This window comes from Melospiza georgiana, chromosome 5 (assembly GCF_028018845.1).
Source record: "Melospiza georgiana isolate bMelGeo1 chromosome 5, bMelGeo1.pri, whole genome shotgun sequence".
NCBI classification, from domain to species: domain Eukaryota; kingdom Metazoa; phylum Chordata; class Aves; order Passeriformes; family Passerellidae; genus Melospiza; species Melospiza georgiana.
In genome coordinates, this window is record NC_080434.1 from 68651104 (window position 1) to 68671018 (window position 19915).

General features: G+C 37.8%; 1 protein-coding gene across 1 annotated transcript in view; it reads left to right on the forward strand.

Annotated features, from left to right (window-relative positions):
- DNAAF9 (dynein axonemal assembly factor 9) overlaps positions 1–19915 on the forward strand; it is a 75313-nt gene that overhangs the window by 8081 nt on the left and 47317 nt on the right. The window contains exons 2-7 of the mRNA XM_058025316.1: positions 2756–2835; positions 9447–9566; positions 10331–10455; positions 13770–13866; positions 15664–15770; positions 19037–19114. Of these exons, the coding sequence (XP_057881299.1) occupies positions 2756–2835; positions 9447–9566; positions 10331–10455; positions 13770–13866; positions 15664–15770; positions 19037–19114 (607 nt within the window). The remainder of the gene's footprint in view (positions 1–2755; positions 2836–9446; positions 9567–10330; positions 10456–13769; positions 13867–15663; positions 15771–19036; positions 19115–19915) is intronic.

Genomic DNA, 19915 nt, shown 5'->3' on the forward strand with positions numbered 1-19915 from the left:
GTTTTTAAAGGCTGCACCAAGGTTATAATTTATTTGAAAAATAATGAAAGTAATTTGAGGAGAGTAAAATTGCTAACCTAAAAAGTTAAAATAAGGAAGGAAATGCCCAACCTGTGAGGATTCTCCTCCCCCAGTTCTTCTTCCCTTTTTCTGCCCAGCACTTGAACTGATCAGAAAATACTTTCCCAGAGCTCAAGAAGACAAAAACCTCATTTATTTTGTTTTTCTCTGCTCTGGTCTTCTTGCACAGGCTCATAGCACTACTTCTTTTAAATGATAAATGGGTTTTTTTGGGTCATTCTTGTGTGGAAGCCTTTGAAATTAAAATTTAAATATCTTAGGAATAGCTAACCTTGTTTCATAGGTAATGTATTTTAATAAAATGGAAGAAGTCTTTCCCCATGAGTTTCCATAATTGGTCTTTATCAAATTGAGTTCTAACAATTTTTCTATAAGTGATTAGTTCAGGAAGGGAAAAAAGAGTGGGAAAATCAAGATGTGTATTGCTGCTCTGTTTATGATGCATAAGAAGTTCTAAAAATGTTACAGATCCTTAAAAACCTGTTTTGGTCTGGAGAATGAAATTTGCCTTCACAGTTTACCATGAGTAGCAAAAGAATTATTGCATCTTGTTTTTGAGGAGCTGAAGGAAAATCTCCTTCTTGTGCCCTCAGCATTTTTCCTGTTGACTGTTTCTTTCCTCACTTGGAGCAGGAACAGGAACTTGCATCCTCTGATATGGAAAATGTTTTATTAAAAATCACTCAGGGAGCTGCTTGCTGTGTCAGTGCAGAAGTCCTTGGACATGCTTTTTCTCCCAGTCCTTTAATTTGTCCTTCAGATCCTCTCAGAAATTGTGGGAACAACTCCTTTGCAGGCAGGTCAAGAAGCATTTTGACAAGGATTTCATTTATGGACAGCTTTATACAAAAAGTTGCTTTCTTGTTTTGGGCTTTTTTCACAGAGGCTCCAGCAATCCTGCAGCTGCTCCTCAAATAACTGTGGGCTTGTGTAATTTGTGTTGCTGTTTCCATACCAACAAATGAAATAAGTCCAATTTGTGCCCACAGTGAAGAGTCTGGGGATTTTTTTTCTGCTCTCTATCTCGTGATGTGGGCAGTGTAAAAAGATGAGCTCTGGATAGCTTGGAGTGAATCATCTGTCAGCCAGCTGCTCTGGGCTCCTGTTTAAAGATGGGATGACTATTTGCCAGAATAAAATACAAAACCTTAATTTTGTGTAGCTGTGAGATTCAGGTTTAGGTGAGGTTTGAAAGAATGAATAATTAGTAGTTGTTTAAATGTGCAGCGTAAAGTTCAATGTGGATTTCCTGGCATCGCCCATGTGGGCAAACATCTGATTGTACCATCAGTGGCTTTAATTTCTGTTTCCTTATCTAAGAGTGGATCAAAATATCCATCCATCCATCCATCCATCCATCCATCCATCCATCCATCCATCCATCCATCCATCCATCCATCCATCCATCCATCCATCCATCCATCCATCCATCCATCCAAAATTGAAATATTCCAGCTGAAAAGAACAATTGAGGGATTCAGAACTGAAACATTTGACCTAAAAAGGGATAAAATAAATGCTGGGGACTGCAGTGACTTTGTGCTTCCCATGGAAGCATCTCCAAATGAAATGTTGTCTGTCCTTTATCACTGATGTTTGAATTTCACTTAGATTTGCCATAATGGAAACCTTTCATGTACATTTCTTTCAGAAAAAGTAGAGCATAATAATTGTAGTGTTGCTGAAAAGACCTATTTGCTTTTTTGCTTGGCTAAAGTAATGCTGAAAATAGAAATATTTGACCTTACTTTATTGTTTGTTTGAACTGCTCATAAATTTAGCTCTGTTTTAGTGTTTCTGTGAGAGACATTTGTTTCCTGGAGCTGAACAGCTCATATAAACAAGTCTATAAACAAGAAATCCCATTCAGTAATATCAACAGTGAAATTTCTTGTCTTTTATCTGCATTTAAACAAACTCCCAGAATGTTGCCTGGAAGCACAAATTGTGTTGCTCTCTGTGTGGCTGCTGTAGCTGAAAGATGCATATTGGGCACCTGAATTAAAATTTATGTAATGAACTATTCACTTTGATTATAAAAAATCTGTCTGTCTGTTGCAGATGAAATTTTTGCCTGGTTTAAAGATAAATATTGGACAGCTGAATTGAAATTTATATAATAAGTGATTAATTTTTATGGTAAACAATCTCAGCAATACTTGGCATTATTTAATTTCTCTTTAAAGTTTGAATTAATAATCTTGGAGGTCTTTTCCAACCTTAATTATGCTCCTGATGGTGCTGGAGGTACCAAAACTTTTTCCCACATTTTTTTCCCAAACTTTTTCCCAAACTGTTGGGATATTGGTGCATCTGTGGTCCCTTCTGATGTTACTTTGTTTTTTCTTCTCTGGTAGGAAAGGGAATTTCTGCTGGCCAGGTGAGAGCAAACCTGAGCAGCAATTTTTGCCGGGTTGGAGATTAACAGGGTTGAAGGAATGGTTAAAATTCCTGTCTTCTCTCAGTGCTGTTGGCTTCATCTTTTAGTGGGCAAAAATAATCATGAATTGTTTGATTTAAGGTCCATTTCTCAAGGAAAAAAACCCAAACAAATTGAAGTGTGTGTCCATTTACTTTCTGTAACAAAGAAAACAAAGCTGGGTCAGCTCTTCAGCCTCCCAGTTTGACATTTCTCAGCAGTGACCTTGAGGACAAATTCTGTTTTTTTTTTCAGCTGCAGCCGCCTCCGAAATATTCAGACTATTCTGACACAGAGCAGCAAATCTCAGCCTGATGGAATCCTCTGCATTTTAGGTTAGTGTTACAATTTTTGTTCTCATTATGCTGATAAAGATACCAGAAGTTTCAGAAAGTAAAAAAATCATCTTGTTGCTGCAAGCCTCAGCCTGTTTTCTCAGCTGATGTTGCATTCTTTTCTCCCTAAATAATTCTTCATTTTATTTAGTAATTTTGGGCAAAGGATTTTAAACAGTGGCCTAAGAAAGCTGGAAAACAGGAGTTAAATGTTAAAAATTCATGTGGTTTCTGTGCTTTATTTCTTCTGGGATTGGGAGAAAAGGGCAGCAGGAAATAAAGGTGCATGTGCAAGTGTGTTGTGGGAAAATAACAGGGGTTTTGTATTGCTTTAATACCATTGCATTGATTCTTATTTCATATTATATACTCAGTGTCAAGATCTTGAAGGAAAAATGCAATTATGATTGAAAACTTGAGTCCTTAGAGAAAAACTTGAGACTGAGGAGTAATTGTTTAAATAATATATTGCAGTTAAATAGCAGAAATCTGATGTAGCCCTAGAGAAGCTCTGTGTAGAAAGTGATTCCACAGTCTGGTTTTTAGGATTTTATTCTGTTTTTTAATGATGTAGCTAGAGAACTTAAAGCTTATTTACTGGATCACAGCATAAAATTTATAAATAGATATATAGATGTCACCCTGTTCTTCTAAAGTGCCTCTAAGCCTTCTAATGTTTACATTTTTGTAATGGAATTTCTCAAGCACTTTTCATGTAAATAATGATTGTTTTGCATTCCTTTCTAGAAGGAGAGAATTGATGGACTGTTAGTTTGACCAGTGTGGTTAGAGAGGTAGCAATTTCATCCTCCAATCCATGGTCACTTTTGGAATTCTATAAATATCAAGGTCCAGAAATAAATGTACCTTTTTTACCTTAAACATCTCAGCATTTCAGTGTCATTCATTTCGTATCATGACATATATATAATTATAGGTCTATAAAAATAGATATATATTAAATAGCTGATTTATAATAGATAATAATTTATAAAATTTTAAAATATTAGTTTATAGTAGATAACATTCTCTTCTAGTCAGTGTTGACTGTACATGACCCTGCATTCTCTGGGGTAAGAGGTTAAGTCTGACTAAGTAGTAACTGTACAGCCAGAAGCTCTGTGAGGTCACTGTGTCAGCCTTGCAGTGAAACTTAATCATACAGGATAAACTCCTTGGGTTCTGCCTTTGCTGCTGATTTAATTCCATAAAACATGTTAACTGATGACTCTGCAGTATTTTTTAATTATTATTAACTCTGAGACCGCAGAAGGTCCCAGGTAAGGAACAGGCACTGAAAACATGGCCCAGCTTTAAGGAAAGCAGAGGAAGTGCTGTGTGTAATCCTCAGTGTTGTGTGGGGGATTTAATTCTCTTCAGAAGAACATACCTCTTCATAAACAAGCGCTTGTGGTATGGAACTATGGGAGGTGTGTTTTGTTGGGAGATTTGTGCTGTGCCCTGATCTCTCAGCACCCACAATGGGACTCTTGTGTGCTCTGGCCTGGCTCCTGTAGCCTGCAGAATTTCTGGCATAACTTCCATGAAACAGGTATGTCAGTGTTGTAAATGCATTAAATCTGTCATCAAACACGAGTTTCTGATGACAAAACACATGTAGTTTTACATCCTCTTTCTGTGTGCAAAGTGGATCCTCACAACTGAGGTTTTTTACAGGCAGTGCATGTTCTGTTTCACTTGGCTGCTTTTCATGGCCTGCAGTTCATGCAGCTCCCTCACCTCAACTTCAGTTTCAAACTGGGCTGGGAGATAAAACCAGAATAAACTTCCACAACTTTGCTTCAAGTTCATTAATATTTGTACTGAAATTAAACCCAGCACTGGAGATCCCAGAGAGAGATGAGAACTGACCCACTGTTGATAGAAGTATTTAAATGGAGTTACAGCTGATTTTTAAAAGGAATTCTCAAATCTGATTTTGAAGGGGTTGCATGGTGACATTCCTGCATTCTTTGCTGGGGAGAAAAGGCCTCACAACTGACAGGAAAAAGGAATTTGGAGGTTGGAATGTCAAATGGCTTTAAAAAAGCTGTCAGGTCTCAGCTGGGTGTGTTGCTGTTCAAACTGATGTACTTAAATTATACTGTAGAATATTTTCTATCATAATGGTGTTTCTTGCCATCTTACCTTTCAGCAGATTTCAGCTCCTGGTTCAGTTGCTGTGATTTCTGAGATGTGCTGTGAGCAGGGTGTGTCTGTGACCACTGGAGTTGTAGCTGCTCTGATTGTGGATTAAACTGTTTCACCATTCAGCACAGCTGAGCTGAATTTTTACAAATATTGATATTTATTTTCTATTCTCCTCAAAGAGTGTGGGGATAATTTCAAGGCTGTTACAGTATTTATTTTACTTTGGTTCTGTTCGCATATTGTCTTCTTGGATTATAAATTATCTAGGGGATTTATTTAGATTATATATATTATATAAATATATATAAGCTATATAATCTAAATATATATTATGTATAATTATAATATGATATAAAATATACAATTATATAATACTATTATATATTTTATAATCAAAATACATAATATATAGAATATATAATATATAAAGTTATATATTAAAATAGATAGTATATATGTTTATATATTTAATCAAAATATATTATATATAATGCATATAATTATAATATTATAATATGTAATTATCTATTTTATAATTCTATAATTTTATCTTATATATTATAGTTGTGGTATATTATATATTAAGTATAGTATCTATTTAGATTATATACAATCTAAATACATAATATATAAAGTAGAGTATAATATACATAATATATTTATCTAGTATGTTTATATAATATATATAATATGTAATCTAAATAAATAATTTAATTTGTTTATAATCTAAAAAGCAATATGTGAACAGAACCTAGAAACATAATGTTCACATATATAATCTGTTTTAGGTTATTTTTTCTCCATTATCTCCATCCCACACAGAGCTCTCCCTGTTGGGTTTCTCCCACATTCTGACAACCTTTAGCACATCCCTCTGATTATTCATCCCATTCCCTTTCCAGACAGAGACTTTTTTAGGGATTATTTTGCAGCAGTTCCAGAATTGTGTTGCTTTTGGGCCAATATCTGAAGGTGATTTGTCCATTCCCTCCATCCTCTCCCTCCTGCTGTCCCCAGGTTTATTTTGTATCCCAGGCTATCTCACACCCATTTGATCTTATCCAGCAGACAGATTTCCCCCTGCATTTGGCCAGAAAGCTTTTTTGAAAAATGCATATTTTATGACTGGTTCTTTGCAAATATTAAAATGGTTATGTTGGAAAGTTATGTTGTATTAATCTCTTTTAAGTCGTGTGGTAAATAGAGTTTTTAGGCTATAGCATAATATTAAAATAGAAACTGTGTGATGTAAGAGACTTTTTTGTAACTGACCCAAGACATGGAAAAGATAACCAAGAAATTCTTCTCATTGTCCTCTCTGGATGGAGATACAAGAGGATTCCAAGGAAAGAATTAATGTCTACTTATTGGGAAGGCCCAGAGTCTGAGGAACTGAATTAATTTACAAGATGAAGGGGGAAAGTTGACAATAAACAAAAAAAATCCTTAATTTGAAAGGAATATTTGCATCATGTATGAGATACATGAATATACAACAGGCTGTTCTTTTTAAGGGTTAACCCTTTGTTAGAGAGCTCTGCTTTTTGGGGCCTAGTGCCCAGGAAACATCCAGAGATCCACCATTCTTTCCTTTTATTGTTCTTTATTATCCTAACTCTGATTGTCCAAATCCTTATTGCTCTAATTTTTTTTTAATTACTATTTTTATAACTATTTTATTCCTCTTAAACTTTTACAATTTTAAACCAAATTATTGACTTTTTTTTCACATTTCCTGCCAATTTAGCAACCCGAATGGGCTCATTGAGGAGCAGCTGAGCAGAGCAGGAGCCTCAGGCTGGGGAGCAGAGCAGGAGCCCCGGGCTCAGCCTGACTCAGGGTGTGCTCACAGCCCTGCCCCGGCCTGGGAGCAGGAGGGGGAGTTCCAAACTCCCAGCTCAGCTGGAGACAGGCGTCGGGCTTCCCTAATTAATGGCCTTGCCCATTGTTCCGGGGAGGACTCCTGATATGCTCTTATCTTGGTCATTGTTTCATTTCCTGTTTGTTTTCTGCTAGCTGTATCTGTTCCTTTAACTCCATATGTTGCTGTAGAATTGCACTAAAGCTTCACTGTGAAAGCTGCTGTCTGGACAAGATACTTGAAAGACCCAAGGAAACCACAAATTCCAAATATTCTGCAGAATTCGTGGTTTTATGTTAAACAAATGCTTTCCCTTTGTGGCTGTCAGTGCTCTGCAAGCAATAATTCACCCATGTCCTCTATTATAAGAGTTAAATTTGTCAGCTGTCCCCCTTTAAGGTCTTTTGTTTTCTCTTCCCCTCCTTCTGTCACTAACTGAAAAAGCAGAAGTTTGACATTTGGCTTGGAAGATCTTCCCTGCCCTAAGCTGCTGTACCCAGATAAAATCTCAAACTCTTCAAGTAATGGTGCCATCAACTTTTTTTTTTTTAAGTGATGGCAGTTTCTCATTTTTCTTCTGACCTTCCAGAAATTAGAATCAGAGAATCATAGAATGGTTTAGATTCAAGGGACCTTAAAGATTATGTAGTTTCAGCTTGGTGCTATGTACAGGGACACCTTCCACTATCCCAGGTTGCTCCAAGCTCTATCCAACCTGGCCTTGGGCACTGCCAGGGATCCAGGGGCAGCCACAGCAAATCTGGGCACCTGTGCCAGGGCCTCACCACCCTCACAGGGAACAATTCCTCCTCAATATCCCATCCATCCCTGCCTCTGGTATTGGGAACCATTCCCTGTGTCCTGTCCCTCCATCCCTTGTCCCCAGTCCCTCTCCAGCTCTCCTGGAGCCCCTTTAGCACTGAAAGAGACTTTGAGATCTTTCTGGAACCTTTTCCAGCTCTTTCAGTCAGTGTGTGTCAGATTATTGCTCCTCTGAGCCCTCAGAAGGTGCCTGAGTTGGGCAGGTGATCAGTGGAGCAGATTATCCTCAGGAGATTGTGTGTGCTCACTTCCCAAGGCTGCAGCTGATTCCAGGGAGACTGATTCCATTGAAATGGAGTTCCTAAAACAATGGGACAGTTTCTTCCTGAAAAAAAAGGAGTCTCCAATTGTTTGTAACTAAAATCCCACCTAGACACAAGGGCTTGGCAGCAATATTTGTTTGTTGACTCCATCTGAATTCCAGATTACATTGGTGTGCCTGCTTTCATGAGGCTGAAAATAGAAATAAAATATAAAAATATAAATATAAATGAATGAGAGGTCAGAAACAGCAGGAGAATGAGGATTCAAAGATTATGGCTGGAAAAAAAAAACCTTTGAGGGCTGAGAAAGCTGGGACAGATGTGAGACAGCTTTCCTCCAAATATCATATACCTTGGAGTACATGTGAGCTACCAAAGTTACTGAGCAAACAAAGAGTTTGTTAAGAGTTTTTGAGATGTTCAGTAGCTGGATGCTGACACATCATCTTGTTAGCACTCTAAAGCTGAAGCATAACATGAAAAAGGAGCATAAACAGCAGAACCTGAGGTTTGTTCCAGTTTTTGCCAAGTCCAGGTGACTCTTGGCTGGTTTGGTTTCCAGTGCTGAGACTCAGATGTTCAGGCCATGTTATTACATTATCAATGTCCTGATCTCTCTTTTAGCAGTGCTAACAAATCCTATTTTGTTGGCAGCCATCCCACTGTATCCTAATGTAATAAATCCAAATTTGTTGGCAAGGGTTCCACTGAATTCTAATATAACTTGGTAGGAAAAGTTGCCATTAGAGGAATTTTTTGGCAGTCAGGACTGGTGAGCTCTGTGAAAAAGCAGCAAGGATGTTGCTTTATGTGCACTTTTATTTATTTGAAAAAACTGGGTTTATTACGGTAGAATTATGACTGTGGCTGTCATCCAGAGAGATGAAGATTGATGAAAATAGTTTCTAAATCTGTGACCTCATTCCTTTATGCTTGAATTCATCTTCTATCTCTTCATTCTCCAGATCTTCAGTTGTTTTCATTTAATTTTCCCAAGGACCAGGAAAGGTTTCCTTGGAAGCTTTTTGTGCCCCATATTTTTTGTCAGAACATCTTTTCACAATTTGTCAGAAGCCTGCAGTGGCTCTGTGGTGACTCAGGGATTGCTCTATAACACTGATAAGATAATGTTTAATCATGTATTCTAAAGCAGGAGATTTGGGTCACAGGATTAGTTTGTTAGGAAGCTTCAATCAAGAACATATTAATTAGAATGCATCCTGCATCCAGACAGATGTTTGAATTACTAGAAAAAACAGAATTTTGAAGGCAGAAAACAAGAGATTTAAATTTTTTAAGGAATACTCGTGGATTTGGGTTGAAAGGGGGATGTCAGCATGTGGCAGTGATCTTGCAAAATCTCCTTTTTCCCTACCCTGTTCTCTCAGTGAGTTCAGCTGGGGAGTTGAGTTCATAGTCCTGCTTTAAAGTTTAATAAATTGAGGAAGAAAAGAAACTTTTCATGTGTGCAATGTGAGGACACACAGCAGTTCTCCTGTGGTTTTGCTTTGCAGGGATAGACAGTCGATACAATGAAGGGTGCAGAGAGCTGGCAAATTATCTGCTCTTTGGTTTGTACAACCAGAACAACAATGACTTTGAAAGGACAGGTTTTCCTGAGGAAGTTCTGGATGGTGAGTAATGTTCTCAACATTTTTTACCTGTTCTGGACAGAAGATGAGCAGAAAAGGGACATAAAAATAAAGGTCATTAATCTCAAGTTGTCTGTATATGCCTGAAAATATCTTCTTAGAAACAATGCTGAAGGACTCATTTTTAAACATCAAAAGATAAAACATATGAAATATATCTCAAATGTTGTAAACTTACACAATTACAGTCCATTAGTTCAGTCAATGTGTGTATGTACATGTGATCAATATTATTTGATCACACCTCTGCACTTCTAAACTTGAGCTCTTTTTTACTTCACCTCATTAACTCACCTTTGTCATACTGGGAACGTGGCCAATCCCTGTGATCACAGCTTGTTATTCCCTTATTTGCATGAAACTTCTGCTTGTTGGATGTGGTGTTGGTAGTTTTTACTTGAAGCAGCTCTGGTGTAACATCAGGCAGGAGCAGCTGGAGTTGAGAATTCTGGAAGTGCTCTGGGAAGGCTCATCCTGAGCCTCTTGGCTGCACAAAGGCCAGGCTGATGCAAGTTCTGTGCAAGACTTGGGAATTACCCCCCAGTTGTCTGGAACAGTTACAAGTGCTTGGAACTCTCTGTGGCTGCCAACTGCTCCTTCTGCTCGTTTAAAAGAAATCAGGAATTGCATTCACATAGCTGAACAATTTTCTTTTTTAATGAGGTGCATAATAAAAAAAAAAAATGTTTTCAGTTTCTCTTGTGTGTGGAGTCTTGATGCTGGAATATTTGTTGTGCTTGTTGCAGATATAATCATATTAATAAAACCTGACAGTGTTCATCTGTACTGCAACCCTGTGAATTACAATCATCTTTTACCCTATGTGGCACACTGGAGGAACTTGCATTTCCACTGTCTGACTGAAAATGAGGTGAGTGAAAAGTGAATGCAGACAAGATTTGCTAATGAACTTGTTAATGAACTGATCCTTAAAGTGAAACTTTAAAAAATATTCTTTCCAGAATCTTTTTTTTTCTCCTTCTTCCTCAGCAGGGGAGTGATATGTGTGTACATCTGGGTATTAATCATTTGCTAAAGTGTGCAAGAAGAATATGTTGTCAATACTTTTATTTGTTGGAGTGTGAGGACAAATTGCTCCTCTCTCCCACTAATTGCTGTTGTTTGGACCTGAGTCAGTGATCTCTTAATGAGGAAAAAATGTTGGTTGTGAAAAATGCCAAATGTGAATCAAGTATCACAGTCAACGCTGATATTTCCCACATCAAAGCAAAAGCAATGTTTGCATTGGCTGCCAGTAGAATATTAGGAAAAATGGACTTAGTAAGTCCTTTAAAATCAAGAAACTTCATTATATATTTGAATTTTAACTATTAAATCTGTCTGTTAAGAACTGTTAACCTCACTTCCACTACATTCCATGACTGATGTGAGTTTCATCTTGAACTTAAAAATCAAAGTATTCTAGAAAAAGTCAATTTATTGTTGTGAAGTATTTTTAGAGGAGTAAAAAATGGAAATACTCTTTGTCTGAGTGTAGAATAAGGACCTTTTCATTCCAATGGAGACTGGAAATGCTTCTTTCTACATTGTGTTCTGTGTAGTTTCTTTTCTAAGTCAGAATTGTTCTGAATTCTGTAGGGAGTGGGTTTGGAGCCTGTGATGATGAGTGAAGCCAGTGGAAAAAAGGAGTGGGAAAATCAGGGAGAGAAACTTTTTGTTCTCTTGAGTTTCCAGCTTGGAAGTGATGAGACTTACAATAGCCTGATTGTGTTTTTATGTGTCTGTGATGGGGCTTAGAGTAGACTGATAGTGTTTTTATAGCTTAGATCACAGAATTAGGAAATAATTCAGATTACAAAGGACCTCTGGAGATCATCTTGTCCAACCTCCTGCTTCAGTGGTGAGATCAGATCAGATTTCTCAAGGTTTTTTTGCAGCTGGATGTTGAAATCATCCAAGGATGACTGCAGAACCTCTGCTGCATTTTCCCACTATCCTCCTAGTGAGAAAGTGTTTCCTTTTGTCAAACCCAAATTTGAGTGTTTTAAATCAAGGCTTTTGTCGTGACCACTGTGGAGAGCCTGACTTCACCATCTCAGTAAAATTTTGGTGGGTTTTAGCTGCAGATAGTGAGCAAGGCTGGATCTCTCCTTCTGGGACAAGTGTTGATTTTGGTGACCCTCCACTGATCTTGCTCCACTTTATAAATACCTTGTCCATGGATCCCAAAATTTGTTATGGGTACAATTCCAGGAGTGCAGCAGAGAGGGATAACTCTTGTTAGGCTAGAACAGCTGAGCTCCAGGTTAAAACATGCCCCAGCAAAACCTGAAGCCTGGCTTCACAAGGCTTCTTTGTTGCCAAAATCCTTGCTGAAAGGGCAGATCTGATGCTGAGAGAACATTTGCACTTTGGAATCTGGAGCAGAGAAGTTCTTACCACACAGTTGCCAGTGCAGCTGCAATCTCAGCTATTGAATTTTAAGCTTCATCTGCTTATGGGCTTTGATATGATTTATTGTGCTAAAGAACCTTAATCACACAGTGTTGCCTTGAAAAAAATGATGTAACTGGCAAGGTGAACCATGTGCCTTGTTCTTTGTGGGAATGAGGGGAAAGGTTTGGTTTTGGAAGCTGAAAATACAGTTTTACTTCATTGCTGTTTGGTGTGAGTGAGCTGAGCACTTCTAGTCACATTGCCAATGTATAAAAATTGCCGGTTTCCTAGATTACTGCTGAAAGGCAAACAAAACCTTGCTGTGTCAGGCTTTAAGTGCATCCTGTTTACAGGAGAATTGCCTGCAATGGCTTTTAAATGCTTACTTTAGTGATAGAAGTAACTTCATAAAAATGAAACCAAAAAAGCACAAGAATTTTAGAAATAAATAAAGCAGTGCTGTACCTGGGTCTGACAAAACACAAAGCTTCTCCTTCCGTTTTTCCTTCCTACTTGCTTTAACTAGACCACAGGAATTTAAGAGAATATCCTACTTATTGATGGAAAAAAAATTCCCATATTACTAAAATAAAAAAGCCCATGTTCAAAGTGACCAAACAGGATAAAATACAGAAATTTGCTGTAGTAAATTTTGGGGTGTCACAGTTGAACTGGCTGCAGGAGCAGATTGTGAGCAAGCCTTTAGCACCCTGCCAAAACCCAAGTTCTTGTTTCAATGACATTTTTAAGTCTTGAGAAACTGGCATTTGTTTGAGGCTTGGCTTTGAGCTGCAGCTTTGATCTGACTGCCTGGGATTGAAGGAGGAACACACCACAGAGGAGCTGGGGCTGCAGCTTAAATTCAGGCTTGGCTTAAAAGAACTTGTCCTTAAAAGAAATGTGTTGGGTGTACCCTGAAGCCCACAAGAAGTTCATAATCATGTAATTTGCCTTGATAAGAAGCTCAGAGCACTGCACATAAAAATAAAATAAAATAAAATAACATAGGCAAAACACCTCTGCCTTCTGATCTTGCTCCAGAAAACAAGTGGCTCTTGAAGGAACCAGCAGGGCTAAACCTGTTGGTTCCAGACTTGCTGCTAAACTGCTTTTCAGCTCAAAGTCAGTGTGTTTGCAGCTTTGTGCTCTGTTAGAAAAATGACTTCAATGTGATTTGTCTCTCCAAATCTGGTTTTTATGCTTTTCTGAGCGAGGCTAATTGCTCTTCAGTCTGCTGAAGTCTTCAGACAGTGTTGCATGAGGGATTTTCCTCTTCTTGCCTCCTCCTTTTCCTGCAGTTCACCTCTCCCTCAGACCAAAACTGATTTTCTTTGCCTAATCTGTGACCTGGGTCTTATTCTATCATTGATTTTCCTTGCTCAGTGTTGTTTAGCTGGTAATACAATATCTTATTTTCATTTTTTTCCCCTCAGTGGCATGTTTTTGTGGCACATCAGTTGGTATCCTCACAATTACTTTTATCTTTCAAATCTGGATGTTGAAAGACTAGACTGAAAGCTGGAAATAAACTCTATAATTATGCCTTCATGTGTCATGATTAAAAATCTTGCTCTGAAGTTTGACTTCTTTTTTCAATTTTCCATTGGCTTGAGTCCATCCCTGCCATGATGGGATTTCCAAAATCCCAAAGCTCCTCCCAAAAATGGGTGCTTGAGCTTCAGGAGGCTGTAGGTGATATTTTAATGCTTTGAATGCTGCATCTTCTCTTTCCTACCAATCAAATCAGGGCATGCCTAATCCAATTTGATTTGAAATGGCTTCTTTCAGTATGAGGATGAAGAAGCTGCCGAGGAATTCAAGATTTCCAGCTTTGTGGACATGGTCAGGGATTGCAGCCGCATTGGGATCCCCTACAGCTGCCAAGGTAGGGTGGATGATGCTCAGAATTGTTGGGTTTTGGGTTTTTTTTGGTCTATTTTTTGTTTTTTGAGGGTTTGTTTTTTGTTAAGGTTGAGTTTGAAGGTACTTGAGATGATATTTCATGTTCAAACTTAGATTTAAAAAAAAAAATTATGTTACAGTTTCATAAATAGTGAGTTCTGTAATATTTTACTAATAAGGTATAAAAGGCTAACTCTCTTTCTTTACAAGATGTTTCAAGGTTAAACTATCTAATTAAGAAATGATATTTAAATAATTTATATTTTTAACCCAATAGCTAATCTTTTGTGTCCTGCAATGTGGACTTTTTTGTATAATTTCAAAATACTACTTAAACTCATGAAGAAGAAGGTGAGGAAGAGCAACTTTAAAACTTCTTATATAGCTTTATATATATTATTATATTTTTAAACTTTAAGTTTTCTACTTTGTGATATTACTGTTATTCAAATTACACACTTGTAATTACAAATTACACACTTGTAATTACACACTTCATATATATTATTATATTTTAAACTTTAAACTTTATGCTTTCTACTTTGTGATATCACTCTTATTCAAATTACACACTTGTAATCTTAGTGCTGTGAATCAATTTTGGAAGCCTTCTCTACAGCCTTAGGTTAAATGTAGGATTCTCTTTTGGTCTGTGCTTTTCAAAACAGAAAGTTTAAAATTCTCAGCATCTAGAGTTCCAACACAGAGTGTGGAAGTGTTTTTGCACCCTGCAGCTTCAGGGAATGAAGATTTCCTTGCTTTAGGAGACAAATAAGGATTAGTAAGTCTTTAGTTTCCTTTTAGCATCTTTACCCTGAAGAGTTGAATTTCTTTCTGAGAGCTGGAAGCCCTCAGAGTTCATTTGGGGAGTGAATTCCCCCAGTGTGAGGCAGAGGAATGATTTGCATTCAGAGCAGTGTCTTGAGCTGCTACAGAACTTCTCTGTTCCCATGGGAGCTCCAGATAAATCCTTCTTTATGGAAGGGGAGAATAAACATTTCTTTATGCAAGTTTCCTTTTTTAGAATTGAAAAAAACTGCCCTGCACAGCTTCCTGTTGGGATCTGGAGCCAGCCTTGAACCTCAGCACTGTAATCTTGCATTCTTTTTTTATTCCTAATTCTTTATTGCTTCCCTAAGGGAAAGCTGATATGCTCTGACTGCCTGAAAAGTCATTAATGCAAGTGCCAGGAGGAAGTTTTAATCTCCCTTAACTTAAAATTCTGATTAAATGGGCATGATGGAAGAAATTCCTCCCTGGTGAGGGTGGGGAGACCCTGACACAGGGTGCCCAGAGAAGTTGTGGCTGCCACTGGATCCCTGGAGTTGTCCCAGGCCAGGTTGAATAGGGCTTGGAGCACCCTGGGACAGTGGAAAGTGTCCCTGCCCATGGCAGGGGGAAAATGGGATGAATTTTAAGGACCTTTCCCATCCAAACCATTCTGGGATTCTGTGATGTTGTGTTTCAGTATTTCCTTAAGACCCAGCACTTGATGAACTGGAGTAAGCAAAGCTCCCCCTTTGTTATCTTGAATTTTAATTGTTAATCAGCTTGTAATGAAATTTTCCAAGAGATGTGGAATATCCTGAAAAAAAGAGAAAAATTTAAGGTGTAGAGGAGCTTCTAAAATTGCCGTCTGCACAAAAAATATTTTTCACTTCAAGATTTTTGCTTGTACAAAAATGTGACTTTTCTACAACTGAATCTGTGAATCCTAAGGGCTCAGGGAGAGCTGAAATGCCAGGATTTGTGAGGGAATCTTGCTGTGCTTGCTTTGCAGGCCACCTGCAGATATTTGACATGTTCATCGTGGAGAAGTGGCCGATCGTGCAGGCCTTCGCGCTCGAGGGGATCGGGGGCGACGGCTTCTTCACCATGAAATATGAAGTGAGTCCTTCCCTTGGTCACCTCCTTCCTGAGGCACAGCTTACTCATGAGATTGTTTTGTTTGCAGAGCACTTTTGGGGATGATCTAGTCCTGACTCACTGCTCAAGCGAGCTGCTAAATTGGATGGAGGTTTTTGGGATCTTGTAAAACTGGCAGGATGGAGAGCCTGTGGTGTGGCTGGAATTCTGTTCTGGGTTACACAGCACATTTCCTGGATAAACCATTATTTGAACATTCTCCCCAGGCCTCTGCTGGGATTTAGAGCTCCTTTTTGCTTTCCTTTTTTTTTTGCTTTCCTTTTTTTTGCTTTCCTTTTCTCTTACCTTTTTAACTTGCCTTTTTCCCTTGCCTTTTCCCTTTCCTCTTTCCTTTCCTCTTTCCCTTTTCCCTTCCTTTTTCCCTTTCCCCTTTCCCCTTTCCTCTTTCCCCTATCCCTTTCCCCTTTCCCCTTTCCTCTTTCCCCTATCCCTTTCCCCTTTCCCCTTTCCTCTTTCCCCTATCCCTTTCCCCTTTCCCCTTTCCTCTTTCCCCTATCCCTTTCCCCTTTCTCCTTTCCCTTTTCCCCTTCCCCTTTCCCCTTTCCCCTTTCTCTTTCCCCTTCCCCTTTCCTTCTCCCTGTTCCCTTTTCCTTTCCCTTCTCCTTTTTCCTTTTCCCCTTTCATTTTCCTTTCCTTTCCCTTCCTTCTAGAGCCACCTCTACCAATAACCAATTTTTTTACCCCTATATGGATTTTTTTTTACCCCTTATTTTTTAGATGAGTTCTAAATCTTCAAGAGCAGAGCAGGAGGAGCTGGTTAGTGACAAACCCCTTGAGATGAGCTCAGAAAATAAGAAAAGACTATTCTTGGGTCCCTGGTTTTGAGTGAAGAGATGCACCCCTTCTCTCCCTGACATTTTATATTCCTGGGTCATCATACCCTGCTCAATAGGGCAACAATCAGGATTTAATTGCTCCTATATTTAATAATGATTTAACTCTGAGCAATTTATGTCACGGATTTGCCCATTTATTAATTATGCTCTGAACAGCATTTTTCAGATGACAGCTTTGCATTTCTGTGCTTGTTTAAAGCTTCTTTGCTTTCATTTTTTGAATCTCTGCCACAGCAATGCAGATGTCCCATTTTCTTATCACTCCTCCTTTTTTACAGCCACAGTGGGCTTTTGTCTGACTCCTGATAGCTGGAAAACCTCCAGAGAATGAATAGTTCCATTTTTAAAGTCTCATCATATCTATAATTGTACATGCTTGCTCAGAAATATTCTCTGTGAGTTCCTGTGCCTTTCTGAGCACTCTTTCCACTGGGTGGAAAATTTTAAGCTTTCTTCAGGGTTTTTTTCAGGTTTTATTTCATTCCATCACTGGTACTGTAACACCTTGTGGTGTGAACCTGCCCAAAGACTTAAACACAGAGTGCAAACAGCTGAGATCTTTGGGGAGGGCAATCAATCAATCACCCTTCTTGATGCATAAAATGAGTTAATGAAAATTTCACAGGCAATTCAGGAGCTGTTTGGATCTTTAAATGTCCTTTAATTATCCCAGTTCATTTCACAAATCTGTAGAGGCTCTGAAAAAAATGTTCAGACAGGGTGGCACAGACAGAACCTCTTCTGTGTGATCCAAGGAGCTGATCCTGTCCCCAAGCACTCCTGGAATGCTTCAAAAGGAGCAGGCAAAATTCCTGGACTCCTTTTTTGAGAGCAATCATGTTGGCTCTGGCAGTCCAGGCAGCTCCAGCTGGAGTTCTTGTTTGCTTCCTCCTTGAAATCATGAGGGGATTTCAAATGGGAAGTGGCATTCTTAACTTTGTACATATTTGTGTGGTTCTGTGTCACTGAGGGGGGAGGAAACCAGGCTGGAAGTGCATTTGGGATCACTGTAAATCATCTAGAAATTAATTCTTCTACCATTATTAAAAGGGGAGGTTTTGGTGCATTTTTAGCTCAGGTTTTCCCTCTGAGATTTTTCCTCTTCTGTGTGTTCTCTAAGATTGGAATACAATTGAAGGATGATAATTCAGGATTTTTTCCCAGCCTTTTAAAGGCAGTTCCTCTTTTATTGGAGAAATCAGAGTTGCTCATGATGCTGTAGTTTAGAAAATTTCCTGTATTTGTAAGAATGGAATGGAAGTGAAGTCTGGGAAATCATTATTGCATGAGTACCTGGAATAACTGTAAAGAAAACTGGTTAAGAAAATTCCAGCCAGTGTTGCATTTTTAACTGGGTGGGTGATGGGGAATAAATGCAGAATTATTCAGATACAAATGTCCCTTAAGAATATATTTTTAAATATATTCTTATGTTCTCCATATGCATCTCTCATGTGCATAATCTGTAATTTAGAAAATTTCCTGTATTTATAGGAATGGAATGGAAGTGAGGTCTGGGAAATCATTATTGCATGAGTACCTGGAATAACTGTAAAGAAAACTGATTAATAAAATTCCAGCCAGTGTTGCATTTTAAACTGAGTGGGTGATTCTGCATTTTGTAAATGCAGAATCATTCAGATACAAGTGTCCCTTTAAGAATATAATTTTAAATATTGTTCTCCACATGCATCATCTGTAATTCAGAAAATTTCCTGTATTTATAGGAATGTAATGAAAGGGGAAGTCATTATTGCATGAATACCTGGAAAAACTGTAAAGAAGACTGGTTAAAGAAAATTCCAGCCAATGTTGCTGGAACTAAGTGGGTGATGGGGAACTCTGTAAATGCAGAATTATTCAGATACCAGTGTCCCTGAAGAATATATTTTTAAATATTATTCTCCACAAGCATCATCCTGCTACTTGGAAGAAAGTATTGCAAAGTTAAGCTGTCTTAGCCTGAATTTAGTATTGCAAAGTTAAACTGTCTTAGCCTAAATTTACATCAGCTTGGAGCAAGTTTTGGCTGATGTTCAGGATGACTAAACCTGGAATTGGCTGTTGGCTGTCTGAACTCAGAAAACTCATCTTGCCCTTTTGCCTGCACCAGCTCATGCAGTTCTTTGCTATTAAATTGAAAAAATATTGTGAAATGATTTGTTTGGAGGATGCAGAGAAAGCTTTGTGCAGAGTTCAGACCCTCACTGGTCAGGTCTTTTGTAACAGAGTGGAAATGTTTGTGAAATCAGAGTGGAAATATCTGTGAAATCAGAGTTAAGGAGCACTGTTAGACAGGGCAGTGTTCCCCAATTCTGTCTCTTCTTAAACCCCAATCTGTGGCCTTCTTTGTGGTGTTTTTCACAGAAATGTGTTTAAAATCTCTTTCAGTTAATGGATGTCAGTGCTGATTTGTGGAAAACCTACAGCAAAATGGATCCTGTGTCCCTGGAGGATTTGCTTTTTGAGGTAATGGAGGTGAAATATTTGCCTCAGCTGCTGCTTGGTGTAACCACAGAGTAAAAGTTTGGTTTTGTTTGGTTTTAATTAAATTTATGGGCTTAATTTGGCTCTGCCTGCTGTTGCTTGATTTATTCCTTAAATCTACCACAAACTCTGCAAAACACTAAAATAACTTGTCTTGCTTTCCTTGAATTTATTGTCTGAAAACCTTCTAAAAATTTTCCTTCATGTCATTAAACCATATACAAAATATATAAAGTTGCTGTGCTTTTGTGTGTTAAGGGTTAAAAAAAAATCCCCTTTAACACACAACCGTTCTTCCAGGAGAAAAAAAAAGCATTTTTCAAATGTTTTGTAGCTCCTTTAAGTGGGGAACAGTGACACTCAGTGGCTGCTTTGGTGCTTTGGGAAATACAAACAGAAGGAAGGGATTCTCACATTAGTGCCAGGCTCTGATCTCAATGCTAGAGGAGAAAGTATTGTATAAATATTAGTATTTGTTATTATAATTTATATTTATAATTTATTTAAAATTTAGATTTATTATAATTTATTATAATTACTATAATTATTAAAATTTATTTATAGTATTCTTTATATTTATAATTTATTAAATTAGTATTTATGCTTTCATAGTATATATAATTTTGTAATTCTTGGTATATATTAATTTTTAATCTGTTTCTAGCTTGATAGCAATTTAATATGTACAAAATTCAGCAGTAATTATCCTTCATTAATAAAATATTGGTAGTTCACAGCATTTTGGTTGCTCAATCAACTGCTGTAATGGAAATTAAAATATCA